The sequence below is a fragment of the Chrysemys picta genome, chromosome 10 (genome assembly GCF_011386835.1).
Source record: "Chrysemys picta bellii isolate R12L10 chromosome 10, ASM1138683v2, whole genome shotgun sequence".
Taxonomy (NCBI): Eukaryota; Metazoa; Chordata; order Testudines; family Emydidae; genus Chrysemys; species Chrysemys picta.
In genome coordinates, this window is record NC_088800.1 from 47,583,575 (window position 1) to 47,602,752 (window position 19,178).

Sequence of the window (19,178 nt, forward strand, 5' to 3'; positions counted from 1 at the left end):
CCATTTAGTCCTACCCTTTGTTTCTTATCTTTTAACCAGTTACCAATCCATGAGAGAAAATTCCCTCTTATCCCATGACTGCTTATTTTGCTTAAGAGCCAATGCAAACCAGTGGATTTTAACAATTATTTGCTGGTTGGAATAAAAACCTGGATGGTTGGAGATCCCAGAGGACATGAATTTGTCCAGTGTGGCTTAAATTTTGAACTGTATTTTGCAGAATCCACAAACTTTCAAAAGTCCTGCTTGTTTTTTGGGCAAACTCATTTTCTTGACTGTCAAATATTCACACACACACACCCCTCCTACATAGCCTCCTCTCAAGGCGGGCCTGTAGTCTCCATAGTTACCACAGTAGGCAAGCTTGGAAAGCAGTTTTACAAGCACTAGGCCCAGTGCCTGAGGACCCGGATGTATTGTTGTTTATTGCAGCTCCTGAGTAAAAATATTATCTATTTACTCAAAATGAGTAAGATAAGCTTAGGAATGTGTGTGGAGAAAGAGATAGCATGCTGATGAGTGAGGCTTATACCCAGTGAGTGAGACTTGGATGTCTGTGCCCAGCATCCCCAGCACATGGGATGGAGATTCAAGTGATTGAGCACAGCAGGACACTTGACAAACACAGACTCCTGGCATCCCCCCGGTGGATGGAGGGACCCTGATGGGGCACAGCGATCTGTTCTCATTGCCACACATAGGGCTGACCAGCAAGCATGGGCACAGGTAGAGTTACATATTTCAAGTTCCAAAATAGAGTACACTACCAGGGGGAAGAGGGAGGGGGAACTGGAGGGGTGGGTGTGTACTTGGAGGGAGGTATTTGGGGGTGCATGTGTAGTGGGAGGGGGTACTGAGGGGGTACCTGCAGTCTCATTCTCAAGGTGGAGGGCATGCCCAGGACACAGCGCCAGCCCGTCAGTGCCTCCCTGCAGGCCTCTTATCCGAGTGCAGAGCCAGGGCCTGGCCCTGTCACCCCTCTTGGCCAGGCTCTGAGGCCCCACGGCAGGACAGGCAGCCCAGCTGAGAGGCAATGGCAGCTCCGCTTACCTGGCAGGTCAGGCTAGGGCAGGTTATATGCTCAGTACCACATAGGCAGCAAATTCTGACAGGGAGCAATTTATGTTGCTGGCAGCTGCGGATGTATGGGAGGGAACAATCGGGGCATGGAGATAGCTTTTTCTGAGCTGCAAGGTCTGCTCTGCAAGGAAAAATCCCAGACATTGCCTCTTATTTGAAAAATCCTCCCGGACACAGATGGGCAGATCAAAAAAAAGAGGTCATGTCCAGGAAAACCCAGACTTATGTTAACCGTAGACACAGGCAAGTCAGGGCCTTGCAGACCTCACTGCACCCAGTGGCCGGTACCAAGCCTGCTGCGCACTGACATGTTGGCATCCCAGGCAGGACCCAGGCACAAGCACAGGCAGCCTACAAACAGGGAACTCGGCCTGTTCAGGCCCTGCAGCCAGCTGCTCCCTTCCCCCAACACTAGGCTGTACCGCCTTCCTTGGCAGCAGTGGAAACTTCCTGCAGCTCCTCCTCCCTGCAGGTCACACAGAGAAAATGAAACTAGCTGTGGCACTTCTGCTTCGCAGGAAGTTCCTTGTTACTCTCCCTTGGCCACAGCAGCAGATAGACCGTCCCCAGAGCTGTGGCAGGAGCTGGCTGTGCATCCGCTTTCAATGCAGGTATTTTATCTTTCACTCATCTTTGGGTGATAGTGTGCCATTTGTTTCCCAGCTACACAGAGGGGGTGGGGGAATTCCTGCATGAGACAACCCCAGCTCCCCACTTTTTGGAGACCATTTCTGGGAGAGACCCATTTTGGGGGGCACACATCAGCATTGTGGCACAGCCTCAGCACATCTCTGCCCTGTGACACCGTTGTGCCATGATGCGAGAGGGCAAAATGCTGTGGTTTCATGCACCCTTAACTTCCTGCACATGAGGCAGGCAGGCCGTGAATTTGGGGCTATCCCAGAAATATTGAGGAGGCTGGATCTAGTGCCCAGGATAGGACCATGGAGTTAGCTCTCAGAGCTGGCATCCTACTTGTGCATGTTCCTCTATTACTTGCCTGCTTCCCTCCCCAGCTGATATCCCAAAGACCTGACAAAGTTGCATTGCAATTGACTTCAACAGGAACTGGCTGCTAGATTTTTCAACAACCACAAGCTGAAATGGGTCTCAAAAGTAGCCCACACCTCTGAAAACAAGCCCACACAACACCCCCTAGGCCATGCTCCACCCACCTGGCGACCCACATCCCTAGGGCTAATATTCCCAGCAGGGGAGGGGATGCAGTTTGCTCTGCAAACTTGCTGACAAGGAACAGAGACTAATTTTTTGTAACTACAGCTTTGCCAAGGCTGGAGCTTCACCCCATCTCCCACCCATCCGCACTCCAGTGTAAAATCCTTGTTGTTGCACTTGTTGCTGTGTCTATTCTATATTAATTCTTATGCTGTGCTCATTGCCATAGTATCTGAGCGCCTTTCAGCAGTGCATTAAGTGACTAACATATGTCATGTGGTGTTTGACGCTAACGCCACCCCTCCAACAGATCTTAGTACAGAGGTGGACAGACTCACACGTGGCATGACAGTATGCTCATGCTGAGAGGTAGCATCACAGCCCTACCTGGACTGAGATTCCTTTGTGCTGGGAGAGATGGCTCTCCTCCATCTCTTACCACTAAGGGATAATTGGAGTCCTCCTCCAAACTTTATCCAGGGCACACAGAGTCCAGCCTCTGGTTTAATAGCTGGTGACTAGTTGGCAGACACAGTGGGGAAGAGGGGTGAGATGGTTTTGTGGGAGTTGGGGAGTTGTGAGATCTCTGCATTTTAACCCCTGGGTGGCTTGAGTGAGTCACTCAACCGTGCTGTGTCTCAGTTCCCCATCTGCAAAATGGGGATAATAATATTTCCCTGCCTACCAGGACTGGATAAAATAATCTTCCCGTGGTGAGGTTTTATACTTGAGCAGTGGGGACAACGTAGACACCCAGGAGAGATAGGGTGCAGCTCTGCTGCATGCAATGTCACTGTGAACTGTGTTCTGTAATAAGCCAGTTTGCATGATGTTGAGAGCCATGAATTTGCAATATGTAGGCACAAATATATGAGTGCAATATTCAGGGGCAGGATCCTGCAGCCTCCAGTAGGGTGCCTCTAGCCCTGGTCCATCCCATCATACAGGCCATATACCACACAGCACAACACTTCGTAGTTCTCTTTGTTCCCCTTCACCCTTCCTCAAAACACAGAAACAAGGGGATGCCTGGGGAAATTGAAAGGTGGCAAATTTAAAATGGATAGAAGGGATTTAAAAAAAAATACACTACATCGTTAGCTTGGAATATTATTACTGTTACATAGAAACGTCTTTCATCCCACCCACTCTCCTCCCCCATCACTCACTGGGTCTCTCAGCAGAGCAGCACAGCATTGGTGACTCCCAGGGTCTCTCTCTCTCCCAAAGGTGATGGAGGAAGAATTTCAATTCCTGCTTTGCCAGGGGTGCCGGAAAGAACCCAGGAATCCCAAGCTCCTGTCCTGCCTTCACACTTTGTGCACCAGCTGCCTGGAAGAGAACAAGCCCGTTGGCCAGTGCCCCATCTGCCAGGCTCCCATTCCACAAGTCAGTGGGATCCCAGACCAGGACAACCTGCTCTTTGCCAATCTGCAGGCCAAGCTGAGCACCTACCAGAAGATTGTCAGCAGCAGCGACTTGGTCTGTGACCTTTGCAACGATCTGGCCGAGTTCTGGTGCTCTGAGTGTGAGGAATTCTTTTGCATCAGATGCTTTGAGGCCCACCAGTGGTTCTCGAAGAAAAAAAGCCATGAAACCAGGAAGGTGAGGGAGCTGAAGGCAGAATCTGCCAAACAGTTTCTGGAGGGAGCAAGGAAGTCCAGAATCCTCTTCTGTTCCAATCCCACTCACAATGACCAGAACTATATTACAAGGTAAGAACATCAACCTGCTATGATTTATTCCCATAAAGTTGTGAGCACATTGGAAAAGGGTATTGGGAGGGAGGGTCTGTGGTGAAGGCCAGGCCTGGGAGTCTAGGGAACTTAGGCCCCTTTCTTCTTATACCAAGATATGAAGGTAACGCCCATTGACTTCCGCAGGAGCTACTTGAATCATGTAGCAAGAATATGGCCCTTGGGTTCTATTCTCAGCTCTTCCACTGACCCACTATGCGACCTTGGGCAAGTCACAGCTGTGATGAGTTGGACCCCTCTTCTGGGATGCCACCTGATGTACTGGGGTTTCACTGAGCCCCTCCTGCTCCACCAGCCTGGATTCCCTCTCCCTGTTTTGTTGAATTAGGCTCGCCAGCCTCTTGCAGCACACACAGAGAGGTAGGGCCACACCCATCTGCAGACACAGACTGAAGCCAGCTCTGTGTCAGAGGATTCACCCAGCACTCACGTGCACACCCCCTTTGGGGAATAAACCCAAAATAATATTGTCTTGCGCTGTATAGAAAGATCTGCACAGCGCAAGCTCATAAAAATTCGCCCTCTCCCTCAATGTGAAGAGAAATATGCACAACTTCTTGCCCCACCCAGGTAGAAATTGCACAAACTGGATTTAATAATAGACAAAACAAATTTATTAACTATAAAAGCGATTATAAGGGATAGCAAACACAGCAAAGCATATTACTGAGCAAATAAAACAAAATACACATACTAAGCGTAAGATCTTAAAGAGTAGTTTCAAAAAGTAATTTCTCACTCTAAATGTTATTTTAGGTAAGTTGCAGAGTTTTTGTAGCTTGGAGTTCCAGTTATTTCTTCTTACAGACTGGACCCTTGTCTCAGTCTGGACTCACCCCTCCCTTTCCCCTAAGGTTAGTTCCTTTGTCCCTTCAGGTACTTTCAGCAGTCCTTCTTCTTGGGTAGGCAATGGAGGAGAGTCAAGATCACCCCCCTCCCCAGCCCTTAAAAAGGATTTACCTAAGGCAGGAATCCTTTGTTTGATCCCCATCCACCTACAGTGGAAAAGTACCAGCAGTGTCCAAGGGGGTATTTTTCATCAGGTGACGTTATCACCTGACCTTGTAGTGTCAATGCAGCATCCCAGGAAACACCTCAGGAAGGTGGGAGATTAGTATCTTCAGAGTTCTATTGTCCTCCTCAAATGGGTCATTCAGGAGGATTGCCTACTGTCTGGTGGGTGTTCCTCCCATGTACACACACAGATGTAATTGTTACATAGTCAATATTCCTAACTTTAGAGAGAGAAATGATACATGCATACAAACTGGATAATCACATTCAGTAACCGAGGGGTAGCCGTGTTAGTCTGAATCTGTAAAAAGCAACAGAGGGTTCTGTGGCACCTTTAAGACTAACAGAAGTATTGGGAGCATAAGCTTTCGTGGGTAAGAACCTGCAGGTTGACTGTCAGTGACACTACGCAAGAGGATAAATGGACACAAGTCAGATATCAGGAATGGCAATATACAAAAACCTGTAGGAGAACACTTCAACCACCCTGGCCATCTACAATAGCAGATGTAAAGGTAGCCATCTTACAGCAAAAAAACTTCAGGACCAGACTCCAAAGAGAAACTGCTGAGCTCCAGTTCATTTGCAAATTTGACACCATCAGATCAGGATTAAACAAAGACTGTGAATGGCTATCCAACTACAAAAGCAGTTTCTCCTCCCTTGGTGTTCACACCTCAACTGCTAGCAGAGCACCTCACCCACCCTGATTGAACTAACCTCGTTATCTCCATACTGATTTATACCTGCCTCTGGAGATTTCCATTACTTGCATCTGAAGAAATGAGGTTCTTACCCACGAAAGATTATGCTCCCAATACTTCTGTTAGTCTTAAAAGTGCCACAGGACCCTCTGTTGCTTTTTACACATTCAGTAAATCATAACCTTTCCAATGAGCCATCTTGCATAAAGTATATCTTAGTTATGCCGTATTCATATCATAACCATCTTTTTATGCAGAGTATGGGGTGTAACGTCACAACAGCCTCTTCCTGTGCCTCAGTTTACCCATCTGTAAAATGATGCCAGCTCTTTTTCAAGTGGCCTCTGTACATTCCCACTCTTGCTTCAGGGTGTCAGCAGATTGTGACAGGGGTCAGGCTGGAATTCGCATCCCCCTGCACCTCTAACAGTGCCTCAGGGCTGCTCTTCTGCAGGGACCTTGAGGGGGAGGGATAGCTCAGTGGTTTGAGCATTGGCTTGCTAAACCCAGGGTTGTGAGCTCAATCCTGGAGGGGGCCATTTAGGGATCTGGGGCAAAAACCTCCCTGGTGCAGCTGCTGCTGATCCTGCCACTGGAAGCCTGGGCTCTGGTGGCTCCACTTCTTCCTCTCCCTGCTGGGAGTGGGCTTTCGCAGGAAGAGTTTGCTTATTTATTATGCGCCATGCAAGTTCCCGGGCAGCTGAGGAGCCGGTATCTGCTACTCAGCTTCCCAGGTCCCTGGGACTCCCCAGGGAGAACACTGATGAACCCAGGAAGCTTAGTAGCAGATACCGCCTCCTCAGCTGCCCCGGAACTTGCATGGCTCATATAAAAGCTCAGCATTCTCCGCCTAGCTGCTCCTCTCCAGCGCTCTCCGCCCCCCTCTCTGGTGATCCCTGCCGCCACTCATCAGTTCCTCCTCTCTGCTCTGCTGGGCCCTCCTGCTGCCGCTTACCAGTCCCTCCTCCCCAACTCGACCTCCAATAGGAAGCGGGTGGCAGGGGCAGGGGTTGTGTGGGAAGAAGGGGGAGGATGTGGAGAGGGGTGAGGGGGCGAGGGGGGAGGAGAGGAGGGATGCACACAGGGAGGGGGATGACAAGGGAAGGGGGAGGGAGGAGGGACCAGCGAGCAGAGGTGGGGGGCCTAGTGGGGAAAGGGGACAGGATCAGTGAGTAGTGGCTGTGGGGCCGAGTGGGGAGGAGGGGGGAAAGAGAAGAGGGTTGCATAGGGCGAGCAGGGGGGCCGAGAGGTGGGAGGACAGACTGGCGAGCAGCGGCAAGGGGACTGAGTGGGAAGTGGGGGAAGGAGGGACCGGTGAGCAGCGGCAGGAGCCGAAGTGGTGAGGAGGAGGGGGGATGGAGAGGAGGGACACCTGCGGCAGGGGAGGAGGAGGTAGGCCTGGGGCAGAGTTGGGGTGCAGTGTGGGTGAGGCCACAGGCAGAAGAGGCGGGACAGGGAGCTAGCCTCACCGAGGGGAAGCTTCACCTGCCGATCATATATATAACACACATGTATAGTAATCTATTGCTGCCTGAACCAATCACTAATTAAATCCCTGGTTCTCTTAGAGGACAATGGTTTGATTATTCCTCCCATCTACCCAGCCCTGTTTCTTTGGTTGCCTGTAGCATTTTAAAATCACACTTCGGGGTGGGATTAATTGGGATGTCATCAAACTGAAAAGTGACGGGGATGAAAAGAAACAAGACTGGGCAAGAGGAGAGAGAATCTCACGTCACATTTCTCTGCATGTCTCAGATTTCCTCAGGCTCTAGGTGTCTGTATCCCAGACCCCACGGTTTTAACCTCAGAATGGGCCAGATTCGGATCCAATTTGCACCATTATAAATGCAGAATGACTTCATTGTCACTGATGGGTTACGCTTGGCTTTATACCACTGTAACAGAGATCAGAATCTGGCCCGGTGAGATTACTGCAAATGAGAAGCATGTGTTGCATAGACATCCTGGATATTCTGTCTCCCTTACTCACTGGGTGCAGCTGGGCCAATGACTGCCAGCAACAGTGCAGCTGAAATCAGTGCTAAGATATTAGGGTAGATGGGACTAAGGCATTTTCTCCACCAAGTCATGGAAATCCGCTCAGCATAACCTGCATGGTGAAAGTAGTGACTGAGCCCTGGGTATGGTGCAGCTGACACCATTAGTACCATTCCTGCAGCTGCACCAGTATGTCCTTGCAAGGAAGGCTGGTCCAGTGCTTAGGGGACTAGGCTAGGGCCTGGAGATTGGGGGTGGGTGTCAAATCCCTGTTTTACCACAGACTGTGTGTGACCTTGGGCAAGTCTCTTAGCCTTTCTGTGCCTCGGCTGTTAATTTAGTTGGTACCTGCAAGCAGTTGAGTGGGAGGAGAAATGGAATCAGAGAGGCAGGGATATACCATTTCTCATCAAGAGCGAATTGACAACTTCTACAAACAGCTCCTAATGAATCACCTTGTAGATTCCAGCCCCTGGGTGGCTATGCTGGGCTGCAGATTTTCTCCATTCATCTTCTCTTTGGAGACTGTCCCTCTTCTGGACTCCCTGAAAAACAGAAGGCATCATCCTCAGCTGGTGTAAATCATCATGGCTCCATTGATTTCAGCACAACTATTCCCATTAACACCAGCTGAGGAGGATCTATCCCAGAGAATCTCTAAGGAATTCCCCAGAATGGGAAGGGAATTTCCACAGGATGCAGCTATTATCCCATTATGTCTCTGCCCTTTTTCTCTATGTGCCAGTAGGGAATGCTTTTGTTAGGGATATGCCAATGGCCAAATATTTGAATCAACAGTCATAAATCTGGCTGCCAGTGGGAAACTTTGGAGATCTTATTTGTCCTTCTCCTCTCCTCCACTTTTCACCTTTTCCCCTGCACCTCACATCACAATAGTATTGAGTGGGAAATGGTTTCCCATCCCACTAAAATCTTCGAGAGTTCAAAACTTTTTCCACATCCTGAATCAGGACAAAAAGTCAAAATCTCAATGATTTTTCCAAACCAGAAAAAGTTTCTGTTTGCGTAAATCAAAACATTTTGTTTAATTTTTGACCTTTTTTTCGTTTTATAAAGCTCTCTCTTTTTTGACTGCAATTAGCTTGATTTTTTTTTTTTAGGATTGTTTTGGACCAGAAAACCAGAATTTTTCTTTTTGAAAATGTTGAAACTAACCCTTTTGAAACATTGCTTGACATTTTGTCGAGTCATGAAATTCGTTTACACAGATCCTGTTTGCGAACGGTTTCACTTGGGACTAATTGTCATTTTTTGACTAAAAAAAAAAATTTATTTGAAAAAATCCCAACCAGCTCTAATCACGAGGCTTAGAATGTGGCTACAACCAAAGGCCTTGCCCCAGCCCCAACTGTAGCCCAAGCAGTGGTTTGTGGAGAAGATGGACTTCTTAGGATACATTCAAATTAAACTGTATTGTGTTTGCATCAGTAGTATCTACTGCAGAGGATGTTTAAAGCCTCTCTGCTGTTCCTGTGCGCTCCTGGATAGTGAGCATTCAAAACTCTACTGCAACATCCAGACAGAAATCGAGCGGCGGCAGGAGGAGCTGGGGAGCCTGAGCGAAGAGCTGAAGAGGAAGAAGGCCCACTTTGAAGATGTCTATAAAAGCCTAAAGGGCAAAGCTGACCACATAGACCAGGTGAGGACTGAAAACCAGGAGCTGATCCGAAAGAGAGTCGAACACATGGTGAAGCTGATCCGAGAGAAGGAGCAGGAGCTGCTGGAGATGGTGGACAGGCAGCACCGCCTGCGGAACGAGGACCTGGAGGGGAAGCTGAAGCAGATGGAAGCCGTGCTCAAAAGGATGGGGGCTGGTGAACAGCTAGTGGAGAAGATGCATCTCTATGCATCGGACCAGGAAGTGATGGACATGCACCCCTTCATCAAGGAGTCCTTAGAGGAGCTCATGAAGCTGCAGCCTCTGGCAGTGGGAACCAGTGTGCAGGCTGGAGACTTCGCCGAGTGTAAATACAAACTCCAGGCTCTGTTTGAAAGAGTGACTGGGGAGAGAGGTAAGACGCTTTCACAGACCTGACCTATGTGGCTCCTGCTGGAGTGAGATAGGGTGGTGCTGGGTGGGCTGGAGGAATGGCTGCATGATGCCATGTCTGATTGACATGCTAGATGGTCCTCATTGTACCACCTGCCCTGCCCTGCCTTGCTAACTACTAATTATTATACCTCAAAAATGGCACAAACTATTTTCCCTCTTGCAAAATGCTCCCTGTGAAATCGGAGGAAGATGTTACACTTTGGGGCAGCTACGTTAAAACTCACAAAATATCAGTGTCTCTCAAGAGTCCAGGAATTCTTTCCCTCTTTGCATAATTGACCCTCATTCAGCTAACGGTGCTCTAACTTTCAGGGTTCAGCCTCGGTCCCATTCCCCTGATTCCCCATCGCCCCATGCCATGGGTCCATCATTCCCACCAGTGCAAAGTGGGTGGCAATAGCTCCCTTTCTGATTCCCTAGCCTTTTGCACCTACTGATGTAAAGGATGGCCTGAGGTGCAGGACAATGGAGAATCCAGCCTGTGCGCTCCAGTTTTGGGATTGCAATCCATAGCACTCCGACGCAACTGGGCCCGCCCGTCAGCTAGCTGGATGACTTAAGAGCTAGGAGTTGCCCCTTCAGAATAGGAAGCTGTTTCCCAAAAGCAGGGCCTCAGTGTCTTGAAGAACTCAGGACCACCTCCTCCAGTTGAGGCCATTCCTACATCACTGCAAGCCAGGTGGCAACTCTATGCTCTATCCGAAAGCAGGCAGCCAGATTCACCCCTGGTGTAACTCCACTGCAGTCAGTTCCACCAGCAATGAGGTTGGGCTATTGGTAGCATCACTCAGTGGTTTCTGCCCCATCTCCCCATGCAGATATGAAGATTGTTAGCCAGGATTTTATGACGTGCTGGTTTTACTGCTGTGGTTCTGCTTGCCGGACTCCCGGCTAAGATAGCAGGCACCTATGTCCCTCGCTCATCCAGAAGCTAGCAGTTGGGCTTCTGATGAGGGATAGGGAATCAGAATGAGAAGCAAGCCAGATCTTACAGTTACAAGCCTTTCGCAAAGGCCACTTCCAGCTCAGCTGCTTGCAGGGCATGGGGACACTCTGCTGACACTGTAACCAGGAATCTGGGAGTATTTTCACTGCCTCTGAGAACAGCCCCGCCCAGCTCAATCTTTCTCCTTCGTAGATGCTGTCTTCTGCGCTGCCCCAACAGCTCCAGTGAGTGAAGTGTCTTCAGCTAAGGACTGGGTGAGAGGAGCTATTTGCATTTGCCCTTATCAAAGGGGTAGGGGAGGGCTCCTGCCATGCCAAGGGCTGGGGGAGCGCTGATTCTGTAGTTGCTCCCACCTGCCGCACTGGCTTAGTTTACATGCATGATGGGGGGTAAGGAGTGCTGAGCAGGACTAGGAGTGCGGGGGGGACGCGATTCTGCACTGATGGGAGCGTGGCTGCCGTGTCCCTCCCACCAAGTGCTAGCAGGGGAAAGGCCGAAGGAGGGGAGCATGGCACCTCATTGTGCTGAAGCCCGTGGGTGAGATTCTGTCCAGACACCTAATAACAGAGATCCCCCAGGGACCATCACCACCGTGCAGTTCTACTCCATGACATTCTGTCTTTGTCCCCAACTCCCACCCTTGGGGACAGGTCTGTTTCATGCTTCTCCCTTCATCTAGAAGAGCCCCCCCCGCCCACATTCAGAGACCTCTCCCTCTTTTCTTCCACATCCCTTCTTCCCACCCCATTCTGTCACCACCCCCCATTCGCTGGCGAGCCGCTGCTCTGCCTGCTCCACCTCTCACTGGTTGGTCTCTGTAACGGGGTCACACACCCCATACTGAGCCTAGGCAGAAGGGAGTGGAGAGTCTTTCCTGCTTACAGGCAATCAGCTTGATCACACACCTGCATAGCTGCCAGAACTGCCAACCCTGGAGACAGGCAGCCACACCTGTGACCAACAGAGAAAATGGCCCAGTATAACTAGGAGAGAACAGAGAGGGAGAAAGAGGCAGAACGGCCTAAGATAGTCAGGGGGCTACAGACCCACACCAGGCAGCCTCTGAGAAAGCATCCAGGAGACAGAAAGAGAATGCATGCCCTGGAGTTGAAGGACTGATAGAGTCAGTTTAAGGAGGGAGTTCATGGACTGCTCTGATTGAAAACAAACTGAAGAGGGTCAGTTAGGAGAAGCTGGGACCCCTAGATAGGCCACACAAAGAGGTGGTGATCCCATGGAGGCTGTAACTTCCTTTGGACCAGAGCCTGGCCTGGCTTTGTGCTTCGCAAAGCACTTTAGCCCAATGGTGGCCCTATATAAACAACTAAGGAGACAGAGAAGCACATTTGGATGGGTGGTCCATGAGGTGACATCGTGCCTTCATGATGTCAAGGAGAGGTAGTGTGGCCTAGTGGATAGAGCACTGGATGGGGATTCAGGAGATTAGGGTTCTATTCTTGGTTCTCTGGCTGGGTGACCTTGGATATGTCACTTTCCCCTTTCTGTGCCTCAGTTTCCCCATCTGTAAAATGGGGATAATGCTCCTTTGTAAAGAGCTTTGAGATCTGTTGATGAAAAGCACCACATAGCAGCTAGGTATTCTAATGCCATTGACTTTAGTGGGGCCAGAATGTCACCCGTAGGATTAAGGCCTGCAGAGACCATTAGATCATCTCATCTGACCTCCTGCACAGCCCAGGCCAGAGCATTACACTTCATGATGCTGACTTGTGCTCCTCTTCTTGTAATTGAGGCAGGGGCAAGTTGAGGCCTGTGCCAGCCTGTTATTCCCGACCTCTCCAGGGCTGCTTGCAGCAGCATGCGCTCCCCACAGTTGAACAGGTACTGTGGCACATATGCCCCCTTTGTTCAGCCAATCACCATTTAGCCCTGTGCTTGGTAGTTTTTCACTATGACTCTAGCCAAATCTTTAGTGGTTGCTCCCCTCTAGGGGTGGTGAAACATCTAGTGACGCAGGACACTGGTAACTATAGAAAAGGGTCAGCTGTCTCCAGCCCCTTGGGGTTCAGACCCCTTTAAACCACAGCATTTAACCCCTCTGCTGGGGTGTGTAGGGGAACCCAGACCCACCCACTCCTCTTGTTTCCAGTCCATGGACCCTATTTGAAGCATTTAGAACTGGTTTCTCCCAGCTGGCTTCCAGAAATTAAAAGGAACAGTCACAAGAGTGAAATGCCTGCAAGCTGCATGGATATTATTTAAAAACACCATAAGAGAGGTTCAAACTAAATGTAGACCCCAAATCAACAACAACAACAAAACAGTAAGAGGACCAAAAAAGTGCCACCACGGCTAAACAACACGGTAAAAAATGTGGTAAAAGTTTAATTGGACAGGCCAAAAAATAAATTGAAGAGTAACTAGCAAAAGACACAAAAACTAATAGCAAAAAAAAAATCTTAAGTACATCAGAAGCAGGAAGGCTGCCAGACAATCAGTGGGCCACTGGATGATCAAGGTGCTACAGGAGCACTCCAGGAAGTCAAGCCCCGTGTGGAGAAGCTAAATGAATTCTTTGCACAGGACTTCACTGCAAAGGATGTGGCCTCCCACACCTGAGCCATTCTTTTTAGATTACCAATCTGAGGAACTGTCCCAGATTTCGGTATCAGTAGAGGAGGCTTTGGAACAAATTTTTTAATTTAACAGTAATAACAGTAATAAGATGCAACTTGCATCTGAAGAAGTGAGGTTCTTACCCACGAAAGCTTATGCTCCCAATACTTCTGTTAGTCTTAAAGGTGCCACAGGACCCTCTGTTGCTTCTAGCTGATATAGTGTACTTGGACTTTCAGAAAGCCTTGGCCAAAGTCCCAAACCTAAAGCTCTTAAGCAAAGCAAACAGTCATGGGATAAGAGGGAAAGTCCTCTGATGGATCAGCAACTGGTTAAATGACAGACAACAAAGGGTAGGACTAAGTTGTCAGTTTCAGGAGAGAGGTACATAGTGGGGGTCCCCCAAGGATCTGTACTAGGACTAATGCTGTTCAACATATTTATAAATGATCTGGAAAAAGGGGTAAGCAGTGAAGTGGCAAAGTTTGCACACAATACAAAATTACTCAAGACAGTTAAATCCAAAGCTGCCTGTGAAGAGTTACAAAGGGATCTCACAAAGCTGGGTGACTGGACAACAAAATGGCAGACGAAATTCAATGTTGATAAATGCAAAGTATTGCACATTGGAAAACATTGTCCCAACTGTACGTACAAAATGAGGAGAACTACATTAGCAGTTACCACTCAAGAAAGAGATCTTGGGGTCATTGTGGATAGTTTTCTGAAAACATTTGCTCAACGTGCAGCAGCAGTCAAAAAAGCTAACAGAATGTTAGGAACCATTAGGAAAGGGATAGATGATAAGACAGAAAATATCATAATGCAACTACATAAATCCATCTTACTTGGTCACCTATCTCAAAAGGAGATTAAGAGCTATGGAACAGCTTCTGTATGAGGAGAGATTTAAAAGACTGGGAATGGTCGCCTTAGAAAAGAGACGACTAAGGAGGGATGTGATCGAGGGCTATAAAATCATGAATGGTGTGGAGAAAGTGAATAAGGAAATGTTATTTACTCTTTCACATAACACAAGAACCTGGGGTCACCCAATGAGATTAACAGGCAGCAGGTTTAAAACAAACATAAGGAAGTACTTCTTCACACAATGCTCAATCAACCTGTACAACATGTTTCCAGGGGATGTTGTGAAGGCCACAAGTATAATAGGGTTCAAAAAAGAATTAGATGAGTTCTTGGGGGATAGGTTCATCAATGGCTGTTAGCCAAGATGACCAGGGATGCAATCCCATGCTCAGGATATCCCTGGCCTCTGACTGCCAGACGCTGGGAGTGGATGACAGGGGTGGATCGCTTGATAATTGTCCTGTTCTGTTCATTCCCTCTAAAGCATCTAGCATCAACCACTGTCAGAAGATAGGCTACTAGGTGAGATGGACCATTGGTCTCACCCTGTCTGGACATACTTATGTTCTTATTCCCTAACTGCTTCCCTGGACCACTCCCTACCTTGCCACTCAAGTCAGCTGTTTCCCAGACTCACGTCCCATGATCCTCTTCCTCTGGAGGTCCAGCTACCTGGGCTACATCCCACCAGGCTCCTGCACTCAGTGGTTCCTCAGCCTCTCTTGCAGCACCTTCTCCCTTTCTCTCTCCCCAGCTGTAGCAGGCCACCAATCAGCCCAAGCTGAGGAAGCAGCTCCTTGGGGTCTTTGGATTTGGCCCCTGTAATGTCCAGATTAGAACTCCGAGAAGCTGACCTCAGATATGCACTGGCCCTTATCAGCCCGAATGCCAAGGGCTCCTTTTAATTGCTCCTTTGTGCTTTCTTCAGCCAGGGGAGTTTACTCAGCTCAGGACTCGAGAGCAGCACCCGGTTCCCATGCTTACCGGCAACATCCAGGAGACGCACCTGGGCATAGTAAGTTTCCTGCTGATTATGGAAAATTGAGCTCTGGCTTGCTAATGACCCTCCCTCTCCGATTGGGACCTGAGCTCAGGGGGGAGGAGCCCAGCGGCTGGCAGAACAATTGGACCAAAAGGTACGGCAGATGGTTGGGCTGTAGTGAGAAGTTGTCAGAGCTATGCTGATTCACACCAGCACGTTGTATCTATTTGATTGCCTCCCTGTAAGTCTCTGCCTTCTTGGCCTGTAATCTCTTCAGGGCAGGGATTGTGTCTCCCTAAGTCTATGTGCAGAGCCAAGTATAAGGGAGCCTGTCCCTGGTATGATGGAGGTATTTTTCTCCTCCCTGGGTGGTATCGGGGGTCTCTGCCCCTTACGCCACCTGCTGGAGGCATCCCCCAGGGCCCCTCCAAAAATTAGACAAACCCAGCACTTCTGGTGGTCTCTGCAGGGTAGGGTGGGGTTCAAGTGGGGTGGAGAAAGCTCGCACAACTGCCTCCTGCTCAGAGTCTGTCCTGTGGGTTCAGCGAGGCTGGCACTCGGGCCCCAGATTCACTACAGAGCTCCGTAAAGTGCACAGGGAAGAGAAGGGAGTGTCACTGGTTGTAGCGCGGCAGCTTCTAGGTCCCAGGCACAGCCCAGGAGCCCATTGTACTACACAGGCACTGTACAAACGCAGCACAGAGACATAGCCACTGCCCCAAAGAGCTCACACTCAGTACTCTGACCATGTAGGGCTAGACTGCCCTTTGCACTCACCCTGAGCTAGTGGTCGTGGGTGCAGGTTACTGCCTGAGCAGTACCCCCGGGGCGTCACGGTCCCTCCCATAGCCCCCTCTCTTTTACCACAGCCCTGAGAAAGGTGCAATTTTCCTCCCCCACTGCCCTGGGCACGCAGCCAGTGCCGACTGGAGCATGTGGAGTGGGGAGAAGGAGGGTCATAACTCCGCCCACTCCGCCCACCCCCTGCAGGCAGCATGTGACATCCAGAGCCCAAACCCAGGGAGCCGGGTGACAGAGCAGAGACCTCACTTCCCAATAACAGTCCAGCCCTTTATATTTTACTCTGGAACTTTTGAGCAGTAATTGGATTTTAAAGAGTCCCCCACAGCCGGGCTGGGTGTTCAGAAGACCGAGCAAACCTCTGGCCCAGCACACTGTCAGCCTGCTCCACAACGCTCCCTGAGCAGGTACCCATCCCCACGCTGCTTAGGGGCTCTTCTCCCTCCCCAGGCTCCCCCGGGGAAGAGGAAACCAGGCCAAGCTGAAAAGGCCATCCAGACACCTCCCAAGGTGCTGAAGCTTGAATCTCAGCCCAAGGTGCTGGAGAGAACCCCCAGCAAGTGCGACCAGGGCTTGCTAGACTGGGACCTGCAGCCTGGGCCCAGCACCTCAACACCCAGCAGAAACTGCGGAGGGGCTCCTGCAGCGAGGGGTGCTGTGCTCTCACAGGAGCTGGGAAACGCCTACTCTGAGCCCGGAGATCAAGGTAGGAAGGGCGAAGTGGGAGCCTTGTGGGGAGATCACAACGGGGCATCTGGAAAGGGGAGCTTGGGCCAAAGCAGCTAGACGTAGCCACGAGAAGGGTCCTGAAAGGAACGTAATGATTATGAAGCAGAGGTCACAGCCTCACCCTCCAGATTTCTGGCTTTGTAATTTGCACCTTCCGTGCTCATGTAAGGAGCAGGGCAAAGGCAGTACAGCCTAGTGGATAGAGCACAGGACTGGGACCCAGCTAGGGTTGCCAACATTGTAGTTCAAAACAAATATTTGGAACTGTTTTCTTAGCACTCCCATCTCACCTCTCCTACTGCTATTATTTATTATTATCAATTAAGAATAAGAAGAAGAAGCAGGGATCCTAGAAATCTGTTTGCCAGGGAAAAACATGGAATTTGTGTTTTTACAGAGAATCTCTAGTTTTACATTTTGTGAAAAAATAAGAACATGTGCAGTGGAACCCTGATTCTCTGATCTAATTGGGACCAGGGACAGATTGGATAATCAAAAATTTGCATAATCAGGAGAACGGGCAGCAGGGCTCAGACTGCTAGCTTAAAAATTGTAAATAGATCAATCAAACATTGTGTTCAATGGATACCTGTCTATATTGTGGCTAGGGAAACTACAGTTCAGCGTTTCCTTTTAATTGCGGAAAAACACAGATTTTTATGTTTTTTTATCAGAGAATTTTGTGGGAGGTTTTTATCATGGAAAACTAGAATCTCTGATACTAAGCAGCACTCACCTCCATTCTCCAGTGGTATTTCTTGCTGCTTTTTGCAGCACTCAGCAACTCCTGACCTTGTACAGAGATGAAAAAACACGATCCTTGTAATAAGGGACTATTGGTCACCCTAAACCCAGGAGATCTGGGAACAGTTTCCAGCTCTGTCCCTGAGCTCTGGGTGACCTTGGCCAAATCGTCACCCCTCTCTGTGCCTCGGTTTCCCCAGCTGTAAAATTGGGATCTGGATACTGGCCTCCTTTGTAAGGCACTTTGAGAGTGAAAGGGGAAAAGCGCTGTGTAACTGAGCACCTCCAGGATCTTGCAGGGTCGAGTCCCAGTTGCCCAGAGTTCACATCAGGATGGTGAGCAAAGTTGAAATACATCTCCCACTTCCCATGTCCTACCCCTGGTGCTCCTGCAGCCATGTCTCCCATCCAGCCCTGTGTGTTAGAGCAGCCTGAGCTATACCTGCCTGTAACAGCCACAAGGCACCAGGACCCAGATCCCCAAAGTGACTTAGGCACCTAACTTCCATTGAAATCAATGGGAGTTAGGCCCCCTGAAGATCTTGGCCTCAACTGCTAGGCCAGGGTCAGTGAAGCCAGGGTATTCTGACCATACTTCTTTGGGTCCCCCTGCCTCTCCACACACACCACTATGGCAGGCAGCATGGAGGGGGTATGAGAGAGAGGTCCATATCAGCAAGTATCACACAGGGGTGGGGGGGAACCTTCTCGGGGCCACTTAGCAGACTTGTGAGGCCACAGTGCTCAGCAAGGCAGGCGCAGGCACAGTCCAGCCAGGGATCAAGCTCTACTAGTCTAAAATGCAGCCACAGCCTTGCCCAGATAGTACTGGGTCCTTCCCCAGCCCTCCAAGCCAGATCTGTGTCCTAGCCGGCAGACAGACAGGGACTGCAGGGGGGACCTCTGGTGGATACTTTTAAAAATGCAGCCTCCCAATGTTGTTTTCCATAGTGAAGTCCTGAGAAGAAGAGCTGAGAGATACAGCTCCTGATCCAGGAAAGCTCTTCATTTGAGTCCCGGTGTTTAAATTTAAGATCTTTGCTAGATCAGGGCCATAGGCCATAGAGACCTCTTTTGAGAGGTGAACCAACCCCCTCTGGGTGAACAGGCTGGCAAGGCAGAAAGATACAAAAAGGCTTTTTCCAGCTAGAAGGAGCTGCGGAGGAGAATGCTCTTGCACCAGCCATGGGCAGAGAGCCAATCAATGGCCCACAAGCAGAGGGAATGGTGAGGGGAGGAGAAAAAAACACAATGTCCATCAGAGAGGATGGACCATATCCATGGAGGGAGGCAACTTTTCACTGGATCCTGGAATGTGGGTGAGCTGGCGAAGGGCTGGAGAAGGCAGTGATGGGGCCACATTTCCAGGGTAGGGGTGAGCAGGCAGGTAACAGGCTTGGGAGAGGAGTGGCATCCGTGGAGCCAGATGGGGAAACACAGGCTAGCAGCAAGAGGAGGTTTCAGTGTTGGCATTGGCTGAGACTTGCACACCCCATCACACTTTAGTACCACCACATGTACCCAGCCATCAGGTAACATCACCTGGCTGGCCTGCAGGCGTCTGAATGGACTGTAGTGACATGTGCTTAGCCAAGACTCCTTATCCCAGGGTAAAGGGTTGGGTTCCCTAATTGTCACGGCAGCCCAATGAAAATCAAATGAGTTGGAGCTTCAACATGTAAAACCAAATGCCCATTGATGGAGCCTTTACAGTCATTGCGGA

General features: G+C 49.7%; 1 protein-coding gene across 2 annotated transcripts in view; it reads left to right on the forward strand.

Annotated features, from left to right (window-relative positions):
- Positions 1-1,512: 1,512 nt before the first annotated feature.
- PML (PML nuclear body scaffold) overlaps positions 1,513-19,178 on the forward strand; it is a 34,888-nt gene continuing 17,222 nt past the window's right edge. The window contains exons 1-6 of one of the 2 annotated variants that reach the window (XM_005290497.5): positions 1,513-1,691; positions 3,487-3,971; positions 9,182-9,765; positions 10,945-11,006; positions 15,128-15,214; positions 16,433-16,688. In XM_005290497.5, the coding sequence (XP_005290554.1) occupies positions 1,686-1,691; positions 3,487-3,971; positions 9,182-9,765; positions 10,945-11,006; positions 15,128-15,214; positions 16,433-16,688 (1,480 nt within the window). In that variant the 5' untranslated portion in view covers positions 1,513-1,685. The remainder of the gene's footprint in view (positions 1,692-3,486; positions 3,972-9,181; positions 9,766-10,944; positions 11,007-15,127; positions 15,215-16,432; positions 16,689-19,178) is intronic. The other variant, XM_024104019.3, reaches the window with a different exon arrangement.